The sequence below is a fragment of the Populus nigra genome, chromosome 15, assembly GCF_951802175.1.
Source record: "Populus nigra chromosome 15, ddPopNigr1.1, whole genome shotgun sequence".
NCBI lineage: Eukaryota > Viridiplantae > Streptophyta > Magnoliopsida > Malpighiales > Salicaceae > Populus > Populus nigra.
The window spans coordinates 10,375,858-10,389,544 of NC_084866.1; the positions used below are offsets into that span (position 1 = coordinate 10,375,858).

The following is a 13,687-nucleotide window of genomic DNA, read 5'->3' on the forward strand; positions in this document are numbered from 1 at the left end:
TTGTGTCAAATAAAATTGTTTGATTTGATAATACAAAATCCAAACCAAGAAAAGTTAGAGGAAACTTGTATATTGGTATTTCTTTTAGATTTCAAGTTAGTTTTTTTTATAAATTATTAAAAAAACAATAAAAGTGATTTTTTATAATGCATATTGATAAAAAAAAACTTATTTATATTAATATGTTTTACCGTGAAATAAAAAAAATCAAGTTAAAATAAAATGATTATTATAAAGACCCAACTCAAAGGTTTTAATTCTACAAAGTTTAAAGGTCTCATGGCTAGTACAAGGGAAGCATAAAGTGCTAAAAAAAATACCGAAGAAGAAGAGCTACTGGGTTAGGACTTACCTAGCATCAAGCCTGTTTTTTAGCTTTACATCAAGTACAAGAAAATAAATAGGGATAGCCTTAGATCAATCCCCGATATATAGACTTTTTTTCAAATTGATTCCCTAATTTATATATTAACCAATAGAGTCCCTAAACATATAAGAAAAACCCTATCCCTAATAGAATCTTTACATCAACAACAAGAACAGTAAATTCTACATCTAGCAAGGATACATGAATTTTATTTGATTTTCTTTAATTTTATAAGTTTTTTGCTTTTTTTGATTTGACAAATATAACCTAATCGGCAGCAAATATCATAAACTTGATCTGGATTAAGACTATTTTATTGTTATTACAGGGTTTCAACTGTTTTTCGATTTACTAGATTTTATAAAGTCAAAAAGGTCGATTAACCTTTTCCTTTTATCATTCATTCTGTAAACTTTCAATTGAAACCTTCTCTAGAGTAATCATTACTTGGATTTCTAATTCAATCCTCGTCACATCCTAAGTTTTCTCATCCTATTTTCCTAAAATAATTGGATTATGAGCATTATTTACCATTTCAACAGCAAGCCCCAAGCTTTTCTAGTTCTTTTAATATATATATATATATATATATATATATATATATATATTAACCTAGATTTCAAACTTTCTTCGAACAAAATCCACATTGGTAAGAAATCTCTTCATCTCAAATATCTCCATAATAATAATGTTAGAAATTTGATTTGACAATGGGATTTCTTACTCTTTAATTGTTGTTGTTGGAAATTTTAATTACAAAAATACAATATTTATAGGAAAATGCAAATAACGAAAGAGTTCATATGTTCTTGTGGGGTGGCATTTGTTGCCGTTAGTGATAAGCACGTCTGGCAACACATCATTCCCTCCAACTCCCTTCTTTCTCTCTCTAACTTTTTTCTCTCGCTCTATACTTCATTTGCTATTCTCGCTTCTTTTCTTCTTCTCTTTACCCCCACCTTTATCCCTCTCTCTCAACTTTCCTTTTAGCCTGTCCAGCTTTTCTCTGTCTTTGCTACTAAAACAAAGGAGGAGGAAATCAAGAAAAAAAAAGAAATTTCTAATTTTCTCTTAATTTTTTTTATTAGATTGGATCTGGGGTTGCTTCTTTATTGGATTATCAGCTTCAAAGGCCAGGTATTTTCATTTGCATTTCAAGATTTTGAATTTCCCATGTCTTTTAGCATCTTGGATTTTTGAATTATCATCTCTTTTGCTAAATCCAGTAAAGTAGACCACAAATTTTTATTGTTTTGGTTCCTGTCTGGATGTTTGACATGTTGGGTTTTCTTGTTTTTATTGAAAGTAGCAAAAAATTGTATTGTTTATACTTTGGTTTCTTTGTTTTGGATGATTTGGGCTTGATCTGGTGTTTTTAGATTTATTTTATTATTATTATTGATCTGGGTCACGTTAGCTTATGTTGGCAATAGTGGGTTACTTGATCAACCCAAAATTGCATCGGTTGATGTGTGTTTGAGTAAAATATTGTTTTATTTCTGAATTTCGGTATTTGGGAAGTTTTAGATTGTTGGGTTTTCAATGTAGGTTTTGTTAATATGTTATTTTCTAATATTTTGGTTCTCTTCTAGTTTTGATTTGATCATTGGTTTGTGTGCCAAGATTTTCTTGTTTTTCGCCCCATGTTCTGATGCAGATGTTATCCGGGGTTCATTGATTTCATATAACGGCATTGTCTTGGTTTTTGAGTGTCATTTTTATTGTATTATTTGTCTTGATATTTTGTCATTTATTGGTTGGTTACCTATTTTAACACCACCATGTGAGTATACAAAACATCGTACTATTTGATGTTGGGGTCTACTTGGATTGGTGGCAAATGTTTTATGGGGTTGGCCGAAGTAGATGGGAGATAGAACCAGCTGTTCCTTTGAGTTTGAGGCTAATTTCACATTTCAAAATCCATATTTTTCGTTGGACTAGTTCATATTCTGAATGGCATTGGCATCTTGTGTATTATTATACTAAACATAGGTCTAGAATTTGTAGCATAGATCTTTCCATTATGTTTCAGTATCTATCCTGCTGAGGATGGAGTTCTTTGGTACTTTTGTGGAACTAAGAACCTGAGCAAGGAGCTAATGATCATAGTATTATGAGGTGACTATGGATGATTGATTTCCTCTATAGATGTGATGATAGGGACTTAGTTACTGATTATCTCAGATATGAGAAAACATGTGGAGTTGCTGAAACCTGTGATAGATACTCTATCTGGAAAAGGTAGATGTGAGTACATATGTATCAGGGATTTCGTAGTTTTAGTTTCTCAAAATTGACTAATAATATCATCCACCAAAGCTCTTTGTCTGGGATTCAGAAAAGGATTCAACATACAATGTAGTAATGAATTTGAGACTGCAAATTTTGTTGTAACATCCGAGTCATTAACAGAATCTAAACATATGCATAATCTGTGGAAAGTTCTTATGGTAAACTTTGAATTTGACTATAAAACATTATTTGTAAATGGGGATACTCAATTTTAGAATTATCTTAGACAACTCTTCTTGGGAAATTATATACTTCCTGAGCTTCTGCCAATGAGGCTTATCCTATAAGGTATTTGTTTCCACTGTTTAAGAGGTTTCTGTAAAGTGTTAGTAAACAGTTTCCTGTCAGTCTCCTCCTTTTCCATAGACAAATTTTATCATTGATGCTCAGTTTTGGAGATAAGATATATGTTTAAGCATGCATTGTCTGATTTAAGAGTTCATGTTGAGCAGCTATTCAATCTGGAAGTAGTTCAGATCTGTCATACTTTACTTGCAAAATTAAGTCATGCAAGCATGTTGGATTTATGATGAAATCTTTACCTGTTTTGCATGGTTTTGATTCAAATTGTACTAGATGCATGGGATATCAATTATTTTTTACTTTAATCTATTTTACTTGTGAAATTATTTTGTTTGCTTCATACCAAGAAGTTTCTGAGTGCCATCTTCTCTCCATTCTACAAAGTTATTGCCTGCAATTATTTAGTTATCTATGCCTATTCAAGTAGTTTACATCTTTTCTTTTCTATTCCATTATCTAACATAAATGCTACTAGTTCTATTTCAGGGTAATCCTTTCTCTATATTCTGCCTGGAGTTGTGGCAATCCAAGTAATTGAAGAGCAGAAACAGTATGGCTGTTTCCATGAGAGATTTAGACTCGGCCTTTCAGGGAGCTGGACAAAAGGCGTATCCTTTGTTTGATAATATATCAAGCATATTTGAATTATTCACTTATGAATTTCTTTTTTCATGAGTTGCTCACTGAAAGTTCTGATTCTTGAAATGTAGCATATATTTTAGTTGCGTAGTAACACTCAAGGGATTAGAATTATTACATCCTAATGTAGCATACACTTTAGTTGCACAATAACTCAAGGGGGTAGAATTATTACAATCACTTATGTTAATCTTAGATAGATATAGTTTCCAATTGATTTGTTTCTGACCATACCATCCTTGACAATATATAGTGGACTTGAAATATGGCGGATTGAAAACTTTCGTCCTGTTCCTGTGCCGAAGTCTTCTCATGGAAAATTTTTTACTGGGGACTCCTATGTAATTTTACAGGTTGGTGTTTTGTTTCCTATTCACTGTGTTTCTTGTCTGTGTGCACACACATCTGCTCCTGCATGTGTGTTTTATATTTGGTTGCAAAAGGAAAGGGTTCATATGATCATATCATTGAGTGAATTGTTGGTTATATGATTTTGGATGTTTGGAGGTCTTTCCTCTAACTTCAATCATGAGAAAGATGACTAATCAAGTAGAAGTTGTGGGAAGGTTCTCGAAGATGGTTTATCCATGTGCATTGATGTCCTTTTTAACGTTTCTGTACTTATTAGGAAGTTGACTTAGTGAACAGGGAAGAAAGGATAAGTAGATGACAAATGATACATTAAGAAGTAATTTTGTGTGAGCATAAATAGAATATAACCTTTGAAAGACAGGGAAATGGGAGAAAACAAGGATCTGTGATTAAGATCTTGTTGAGTATGAATGGGAAGAAGGCTCATGTTTCATTCTCAAAAGAGAAAAGCAGAAGACACTGGCAAGTGGTTTTGCTTCTGTTTTGAGTCTTATCTGTTTGATCTCTATCATGCGCACTGTTTTAGAGCATTAACTAATTCTGTCTATAAATTGGTAGACTGTTTTGTTGAGTGAGTGATATAGCTGTTTCTTATACCTTTTTTTTTTTAAAGGTGAAGCCAATTCTTTGATTTTCTGATATTTCAGAGTGAAAAACTTTTCATTAATTTTTATTATTATGATGCCATATTTGTTTTTCTCCCTGCAGACAACTGCACTAAAAAGTGGTTCCTTACGTCATGATATTCATTATTGGCTAGGTAAAGATACCTCTCAGGTGAGTCTTTGTTTTTCATTTTCCAGATGTTTTTCACCGTCAGAATTGTGCACTATGCCTTTCATCTTGTGACCACACTCTTTTAAAATAGGATGAAGCAGGTGCTGCTGCCATTAAAACAGTTGAACTAGATGCTGCTCTTGGAGGCCGTGCTGTGCAGTATCGTGAAGTACAGGGACATGAAACTGAGAAGTTCTTATCTTATTTTAAACCATGTATTATACCTCAAGAAGGTGGAGTCGCATCTGGATTCAAACAAGCTGAGGCCATGGAACACCAGACACACTTGTTTGTTTGTAGAGGAAAACACGTTGTCCATGTGAACGAGGCAAGTCTGTGAAGTTACCTTTTGTATTTATCAGGAAGAATTATCATTATTATCAATTATCGTCTCTATATTAAGCATCTAACCTTTTGTTGGCAGGTTCCTTTTGCTCGATCCTCACTCAACCACGATGATATTTTTATTCTTGATACAAAGTCAAAAATTTTTCAATTTAATGGCTCCAACTCATCCATTCAAGAGAGAGCTAAAGCTTTAGAGGTGGTTCAGTACATCAAAGATACTTATCATGATGGAAAATGTGAGGTGGCTGCTGTTGGTAAGTAGAGAATTAGACTGGAGACTGCAATATTGATAGTTTACAACTATTGCTCTTTGATTCTAGTTATCTGTCCTTTTCGCATAGAGGATGGAAAATTGATGGCTGATGCTGAAACTGGAGAGTTCTGGGGTTTCTTTGGTGGCTTTGCTCCACTTCCAAGGAAAACAACTAGTGATGAGGATAAGACTGATGTTTCTTTTCCTACTAAGCTGTTTCAGTAATGTCTTCTCTCAAATTCCTTTCTCCAATGACATATCTTTGCATGCCATAAGTCTTTTATCTACTCTACTAATTGTTATCCTCTAGTAGAAACATATATATCCGTATGCATCATTACCTTGAATTATATTTGTTTCCTTTTTGTCTTCTCTGAACTGTTTCTGAGGGTTTTCTATGAAAGATAATAGTTAGCATGAATCACATTTCTTTTCAGCAAAAAACATTACCAAAACTGTATAATTATATACCGAAACTTTTTCTTTGGCGTCTTGTGTTAAATATAAGATTCACTGTTTTACTGAATTATGGAACCGAACAATAATACTTAGAGTTGTAACAATATTATTTTATCCTAATCAATTTATGTGTTGCCTTTCAAGTGTTGAAAAGGTAGAACATGTTGGGTTTAATTATTTGGAGATAATGAATGAAAATATATGGCAATCAATACATATGCTTCGATTTTCTGCATTTAATATTGAGTTTGATGGGAGATATGATGGATGAACTATCATGTACAATAATGATGTAGTTCTGACAAATTACCTTTTACATGAAAGTGTTGAGAAGGGACAGGCAGAACCTGTTGAAGCTGATTCTTTGACAAGGGAGTTGCTGGACACCAATAAGTGTTACATTCTAGATTGTGGAGTTGAAGTCTTTGTATGGATGGGGAGAAATACTTCTCTTGATGAAAGGAAAAGTGCCAGCGGAGCAGCGGAAGTAATACTTTATCCCATCTTCAATATGGAGATCGTAGAATTTCTACAATGATATAATTTCTCAATTTTCTTTGCTTGTTGTTGATCCCGCTGATCAGGAGTTAGTCCGTGCTGCTGAACGTCCAAATTCCCGCATTGCTCGTGTAATTGAGGGGTTTGAGACGGTGATGTTTAGATCAAAATTTGAATCGTGGCCTCAGACAACTAACGTGACTGTGTCTGAGGATGGTAGAGGAAAAGTTGCGGGTCAGCAATTGAATTATCTCATAGATTTTATTCTTGTATTTGGTTTTTATTCTTGAAGCAATCATGACCATCATTAGTGTTAGGTATCATTCATTCTTATCACCATTTTCCAATGCTCATGGCTCTTCTTTTCAATGATTCTACAGCACTTTTAAGACGCCAGGGGGTTAATGTCAATGGTCTGTTGAAAACTGCTCCTGTGAAAGAAGAACCTCAACCATACATTGATGTCACTGGGAATTTGCAGGTGCTGTATATATTATCCTAGTTTTACCAATTGATTAGGTTTGGACTTTGGATCCTAGGACTGGCAGGATGCCCATTGTTTATTCCCAACCCCCACCCTGAATTCAGATCTCATTTATAATTTTACTGTGTAAAAGAACTTAAATCTTAACCTAAGTTAAACTAAGAGCTCAAGTCTTTCCTGTATTGTTTCATTTCAAAGTAAAAAGGTTCCAAGTATTTCTGAAATGCTTCTTAGGTATTTTAGACTTGTATTTTTCAATGCAATTCCTCTCCGAAATCAAATTTATGTTCTCTTGTTCCTCTCAACTAACGATACTTCTTAATTCACTAGTCATATCCACAGAAAATGCTTTCTGATTAGGTTCTAATTATAGCTCCACCATGATTGCACAGGTTTGGAGTGTGAATGACCAGGAAAAGATTCTCATTCCTGCTGCAAATCAGTCAAAATTTTACAGTGGAGGTTGCTATATTTTTCAGTATTCATATCCAGGAGAAGACAGGGAAGAATATCTTATAGGAACATGGTTTGGGAAGAAGAGTGTTGAGGTGAATGTCAAGCATCCTATACTAACTTGTGCCCCTATTTCATTTTGAGCATGTGGTGCTGTCATTAATACCTTTTGGAACATGTCACAAAACAGGAGTGGAGCATTCCAGTGTCTAGCACAGAATGCTATCATTGCTTTGTTTTCTTAGTTTCATTTCACGCATTATGCTCTGGATCTCTTGTTTATTGGGAAAGTGAATTTTTTTAAGCATAAAATGTAGCTTGTTCATATGAAATGTTTTAGCACAAAAAACAGCTTGTTCACACTGTTCATCAGTGATATAGTACTAGCCAGACAGTTAAGCAATGCTCTGTCTGGACTTTTGGTACAAATAAAATCAGTGTTAATGTGTTTAATTAATCGTTGTATTGGCATTGTAGAGACAAACATCTGATTATTGTTAATATTTGTATGTGCCTCTTTGTGTTAGAATTCATGGCTTTTCTTTGTTGTCCCTACAACTTTCACTGGCTTAAGAGCTTTTCTTCCCCTTCTCTCTTTTGCTACTTGTGTATTTTTATGTTTGTCCCAGTTGTTCTCATTTTGAGTGGTATAGGCACAAATATATTCGTCAAATATAATTTTGTTGTCATATATTTGTCAAATCATTGGCCATGCATCTGCTAAGCTAAATGTGAGGTGGAAATAACTTTATTGATTCTGGTTAATGGTTTTTTTGTTTTAATCTCAACAGCAGTTGGCTCTATTGTATGGAGAGGGTGCACTCTAGTATATATTTAAAAAAATGAGCTCTTAATTGTGAATAGTGGATGATTACGCATGTAAATATTTTTTCCTACATACAGTATTCTGCTGGAAGCAGGATGGGTGCTCTGTGCAGGCTACAATTATTTATGTACAAAACCCATATTTTCATATATTTTTGTTCTCATGAATTAGAGGCCTTGTCTTGCTTTCTTTGCCCTTTCTAGAAGTTTTGTAATGCAACCTCTTCTAGGTGCTGATATATGGAGTCTATTAGTTTACCCTCTCATAATACATTCCTCATTGAAAAATAGGAGGAAAGAGCTTCTGCTATTTCATTGGCGAGCAAGATGGTTGAATCATTAAAGTTTCTACCTGCCCAGGTAGTATTCTTTTTTCCAGCAATTACTTTTTTTTTTTTTTTTGTTGTAACGAGGAGATTGCTGTACATATTTGGGACCTTTTCTGATTCTATCTTGTTATTAATCATCAGGCTCGCATCTTTGAAGGAAATGAGCCTATCCAGTTCTTTTCAATCTTCCAGAGCTTCATTGTATTTAAGGTTTGTGAGTTTGTGACACATCCACTGAAACTTCAATCAAGAATTTAGTGTCAATAATTTAGTTTTTAATATTTTTTCCAACTTTCAACCAAATCAGCTAATTGTAAAGTTTATCAGGGTGGTCATAGCTCTGGTTACAAGAAATATATTGCTGAAAATGAACTCCCAGATGAGACATGCAAGGAGGATGGTGTTGCGTTATTCAGGGTTCAGGGTTCTGGACCTGATAATATGCAGGCTATACAAGTTGAGCCAGTATGTGCCTTTTATCATTGTTTCTACAGTTTGTTATGCAGTGTGATATTGAATATCTTACTATTTTTAATCTATGCACTATTTTTACCTCACTCGTGATTGCCTTTTTTCATTCCTAGACAATTTATACTCAACATGATACAAATATCCATAATCTTTTGTTCATTGCTTTGGAGATGTCTTAGAAGTGGCCATGAATGTTTTAACACATTTCCTGAATTGAATTGCATTTCCAGGCTGAGTTACATAAGTCTTCTCATTAGGAAAAGGGAAGTGATGGAGAGAAAATAAGGAAAAAGAATAAAAATTAAATTGACCAGTCAAAATTACTCTAAAATTCTTTGCCAAATTTACTAAAATTTCAATCATATTTGTGGTTATATTAAATTGTCTCTTACATGTTAAAGCGTAAGCAGTTTATGAATAGAGTGTTTAATATTTTTAAACAGGTCCTAGTAATATGGTATTACCAAATATAATTCCCTAAAGACTTCAACTTTTGTGTATTATGTAGTTTTTCAGGTTCCTTATTTTTTTGTATACAAGATGATACTTACCCTTTTATCCTTTTCATTGAAATTCAATCAGGTTGCATCATCACTGAATTCCTCCTACTGTTACATATTACATAATGACTCCTCTGTTTTTACGTGGTCCGGAAACCTTACTACTTCAGAGGACCAGGAACTTATTGAAAGGCAGCTGGATTTGATAAAGGTTTGATATTTCTTCCTAATAAGTTCTTTAAGTAATATGATATGGGATGTACAGATTTCGTTTTATTTACTTAGCTAATTATCCATAATGGATGTTATAATTACATGGATATGCATCTTTTTTATGGTCAGATATGCTCGTACTAAGAATTATTCTTATATCAAATTAGATTCTTGAATTACTTTGTCTTCCAAGATTTTATGTTGCATGCATAAAGAAGCTCATTTTTAGTTTTCAGGTTATTTTGGTTTAAACTGGGCTCTTTAATGGTCTTGTTTACCTGTGAAATTTCTGCAGCCAAATATGCAGTCTAAGCCACAAAAGGAAGGTTCGGAATCTGAACAATTTTGGGATCTGTTAGGAGGTAAATCTGAATATCCCAGTCAAAAACTTGCAAGGGAAGCTGAAAGTGATCCGCACCTATTCTCTTGCATATTTTCGAAAGGTAGGGAAGATAACCTTTCTGGTTTTTAGATTTGTTTTGTTGCCTTGCACGTTTGTTTGTATCTCATGTAAATTGTAAAAGTCTTTCTTTTCCTTTTCTCGCATGGCTTTGTTGCTGCAAAAATTCATGGTCGTCTGCAGGAAACCTGAAGGTGTGTTTCCTTTCTAGTCAATCATTTCTAGTGCCATACCTCCCTAGGTGTTATTCCAAGTTCTGCTTGTTTTAAAGCTGTGGCGGTTTTTTAAATTCTCATTTTCTTTATGTATTCATGTGTTACGGATTGGAAGGGTTGTGAGTTTTCAGATGTTTTCCAATGAGTACATTGTCACGAGACTTCTATGTACTTAAGTCTTGTGCTTTGGCTTTTATAACAAGTTCTTGTCATTGCAGGTTTCTGAGATATACAACTTCACCCAGGATGATTTAATGACTGAAGATATTTTTATCTTGGATACTCACTCTGAGATCTTTGTCTGGGTGGGGCAACAGGTTGACTCCAAAAGCAAACTGCAAGCCTTAAGTATTGGAGAGGTACTGTGTACCATTTATTAGGGTTTAGTTAGATGCAATAATTATGCATTACTTTGACAGTTGTAGCTTGCATTTGAAGTACTGCACTTCTTTCAAGTATTTGGTCTGATGTCCATAGTTGGCTACCACTCAACCAGTTTTATCATTTATGGCTCAAAAACTCAATTAAACGTGATTTGACTTGACCCTTGGTTAGATTGTTATGACAGGTAGTTTACAATAATTTACTGCTCATATCAACTCTGTTTCAATTTCGTTTTTGTTCTCACTTTCTACAGAAATTTCTTGAGCATGATTTTCTGTTAAAGAAGTCATCCGGTGAAACTCCAATATATATTGTTATGGAAGGGAGTGAACCACCTTTCTTCACACGCTTCTTCACATGGGATTCTGCAAAATCTTCAGTGAGTTAAATTTCAGTTCTTGTTCAGCAATCAACTCATATTTTAGATTTCTATGTGATCTTAATGCTTTCATTTTGAATGCAGATGCATGGAAACTCATTCCAAAGGAAACTTGCAATTGTAAAAAATGGGGGTACTCCACTTCTAGATGTAAGATATCTTCAGTTCTTTTATCCTGTGTACAAGTATCTCAGAATATCATGTAGGTAGTTTTCTTAGTTGCATATTCGCTTCATGTATCTTTAATTAATGTTGGTAGTTTGTTTGCCGTCTTTCTTCACATCTTTGATCTTTCCAAGCATCTCATTTCTTTGATCTCAAGTGTGGACCTCTTGTTGATTAAAGCAATAGGACATAGGTGATCTTGATATTACAGTGATTAATTTGGAAACTTGCTCTTATGATTTTAATTGAATATATGTGTGTGTGTGTGTGAAAAGAAAGCATCGGTAAGAATATGCAATTTCCTACTTGGAATTATACAATAAAAGGTATGGAACAAATACACAGATGAAGTCAGGAAAGAAATAGAAAAGGTGTTTTGTGTTTGCCACTAGACATGATGCTGGTGCAATTGCTCTATCTTGATTTATGTTAGCTTTAGACCAATGTGAGGTCGCATGTTAGCTCTTTGGTTACTAATCTTCAGAAGTCTGGGTTAGCGTTTGTTATCCACCACCAACAATAAATAGACAACTAATGAATGAGAAGAAAGATAGTTGTTAAATTTTTGAAGAGCACATAAACTCTATGGTCTGAGCCTGTCTTGTGATTCTTCATTGAATCTAACAATCCATTGACATGTTCCATCGACTTGCTTGCTGATTTTAGTTCCCATATACTGTTGTCACCACCATTCAATATCTGATTACTTATGCCATGCATTTTTAGAAACCCAAACGTAGAACACCCGTATCTTATGGAGGCAGATCTAGTGTACCTGACAAATCACAGCGTTCCAGAAGCATGTCTTTCAGTCCTGACAGAGTTCGAGTTAGGGGAAGGTCTCCAGCCTTCAATGCCCTAGCTGCTAATTTTGAGAACCCTAATGCCAGAAACCTTTCAACTCCACCACCAGTTGTAAGAAAGGTATATCCAAAGTCTGTGAGCCCTGATTCAGCAAAACTGGCTTCCAAATCTGCAGCTATAGCAGCATTGACTGCAAGTTTTGAACAACCACCACCAGCACGACAAGTTATTATGCCGCGGTCTGTCAAGGGTATGCATCCTGCTTCTTGGAAGCTATTTACTTCTGAATCTCCAATCTGGATAGGTGTGTAAATTTGATGTAACTACTTGCCATGTCTGAAGTGAGCCCTGAGACTCCAAAATCGACACCTGAGTCAAACTCTAAGGAGAAGCCTATAAGCATCAGAATCGAATCCCTGACCATACAGGAGGATGTGAAAGAGGGTGAAGCTGAAGATGAGGAAGGGCTCCCAATTTATCCATATGAACGCCTTAAAGTTGACTCGCCAAATCCTGTAACTGAAATTGATGTGACCAAGCGAGAGGTAAAATACAAACAGTTAGACAATACTTTTCTTCAAGCATTCACTGTTGACTTTGTTCTGAGATATTTCTTCTCGATTGCCTGCAGACTTACCTCTCAGCAGCAGAATTTAGGGAGAAATTTGGGATGGCAAAGGATGCTTTCTATAAGTTGCCCAAATGGAAACAGAACAAGCTCAAAATGGCCCTTCAATTGTTCTGAGTCTCCATCATGCCTCAGCTTTTCCTTCAGCTCCCTGCTACGGAGGCTGCCGGTGGAAAAGCTTGCTTGTGAATCTGTAAAAGTTGTTCCTGTGCAATAGTTGTATTTTTGGCATCCTCAATTTCTTCTATTCTTTAGCAATCTAAATGACACTTTTTGTTTCTTGCTGCAGTGAACGAACTTGGTTTCTCAGAATTTAAAAGGGACAGCATCAGTGCTTTTTTAGCTGCTTCTGCCCCCAGGAAGCTTGTTTTCTCGATTGTCTAAACAAATCAGAGATTTTTGCCATTTCTCACTCTTTTCCTTTTCTTCCTTCTCCATATGGTGGTTTGAATGTCGAACTCTACATATTTTTTCCCCTTCCTTTTTTCGGTTTGAGCTAGTTCTTCGGTATTCTTTTATGGTTACAGGTTGATTGTGAGCTTGAGTTTTTGTTTTTCATTTTCGGATCACATTGGATTGTTTTCAGTATAGTAGGGGCTTGAGATGAAGAAGATTTAGGTTTATTGTACAACTGAGGATGTAAGTGTGTAGAGCAGTGTAAAACCAGTCCACTCATCATTTGTTTCCGATTAAAGTGTGTTTCTTTCCTTCTTGCTGTTCCCTTTTTTTTTTTTATGAGTTAAGGATACCACCCAATTATATATAATACTTAAAAAAATATTACTTTTATCCCATTCAAATTAAAAATAATCAAGAAAAACTTATTAACTCCAAAAAAAGAATATTTTATTTTGGATTTGTGATAAAAAAATTAGTTTATGATATTAACTAAATAAAAGATATGAAAGAAAATAATTATATAAATAAAATATTGTATTAATGATCCTTTTAGTTTTTCTTCTTCATATGAAAAACAGTGAAAATATTATAAAAGAAAAATATAAAAATATAAAATATATGATTTTAAAACTTATTGTAAATTTGAAAATATGGATTTTCAATTCCTAGAGCTTTAGCAATCTTGATTGTAAATTTTATCCCTTCTCCGGCCAGCGGGCGACAGTCA

General features: G+C 34.3%; 1 protein-coding gene across 4 annotated transcripts; it reads left to right on the plus strand.

Moving 5' to 3' along the window:
* Positions 1-1,185: 1,185 nt before the first annotated feature.
* LOC133673871 (villin-4-like) lies at positions 1,186-13,268 on the plus strand. Of its 4 annotated transcripts, none has more exons than XR_009835087.1 (24): positions 1,186-1,504; positions 3,441-3,573; positions 3,858-3,957; positions 4,685-4,753; positions 4,845-5,081; positions 5,178-5,355; positions 5,443-5,575; positions 6,138-6,300; positions 6,398-6,545; positions 6,692-6,792; positions 7,188-7,343; positions 8,365-8,433; positions 8,544-8,612; positions 8,730-8,867; positions 9,456-9,584; positions 9,882-10,029; positions 10,170-10,180; positions 10,420-10,560; positions 10,839-10,964; positions 11,049-11,114; positions 11,856-12,183; positions 12,276-12,478; positions 12,565-12,754; positions 12,851-13,268. XR_009835087.1 is itself a non-coding variant. In XM_062094796.1 (23 exons), exons 2-23 carry the CDS (start codon positions 3,518-3,520, stop codon positions 12,676-12,678), a joined length of 2,883 nt encoding a protein of 960 aa, XP_061950780.1. In that variant the 5' UTR covers positions 1,186-1,504; positions 3,452-3,517; the 3' UTR covers positions 12,679-13,268. The 4 variants fall into 4 exon arrangements, 1 of the variants encoding a protein (XP_061950780.1); XR_009835088.1 differs by having other exon boundaries at positions 3,452-3,573; positions 12,565-12,760; XR_009835086.1 differs by having other exon boundaries at positions 3,452-3,573.
* Positions 13,269-13,687: the final 419 nt, after the last annotated feature.

What these genes read in the sequence shown, in the direction of transcription:
- LOC133673871 (XM_062094796.1), top strand. Translation starts at nt 3,518, where the DNA reads ATGGCTGTTTCCATGAGAGATTTAGACTCGGCCTTTCAGGGAGCTGGA. An exon ending in ACGTTGTCCATGTGAACGAG is followed by an intron (nt 5,082 to 5,177) that starts GCAAGTCTGTGA and finishes TTTTGTTGGCAG; the next exon opens with GTTCCTTTTGCTCGATCCTC. An exon ending in TGGTAGAGGAAAAGTTGCGG is followed by an intron (nt 6,546 to 6,691) that starts GTCAGCAATTGA and finishes ATGATTCTACAG; the next exon opens with CACTTTTAAGACGCCAGGGG.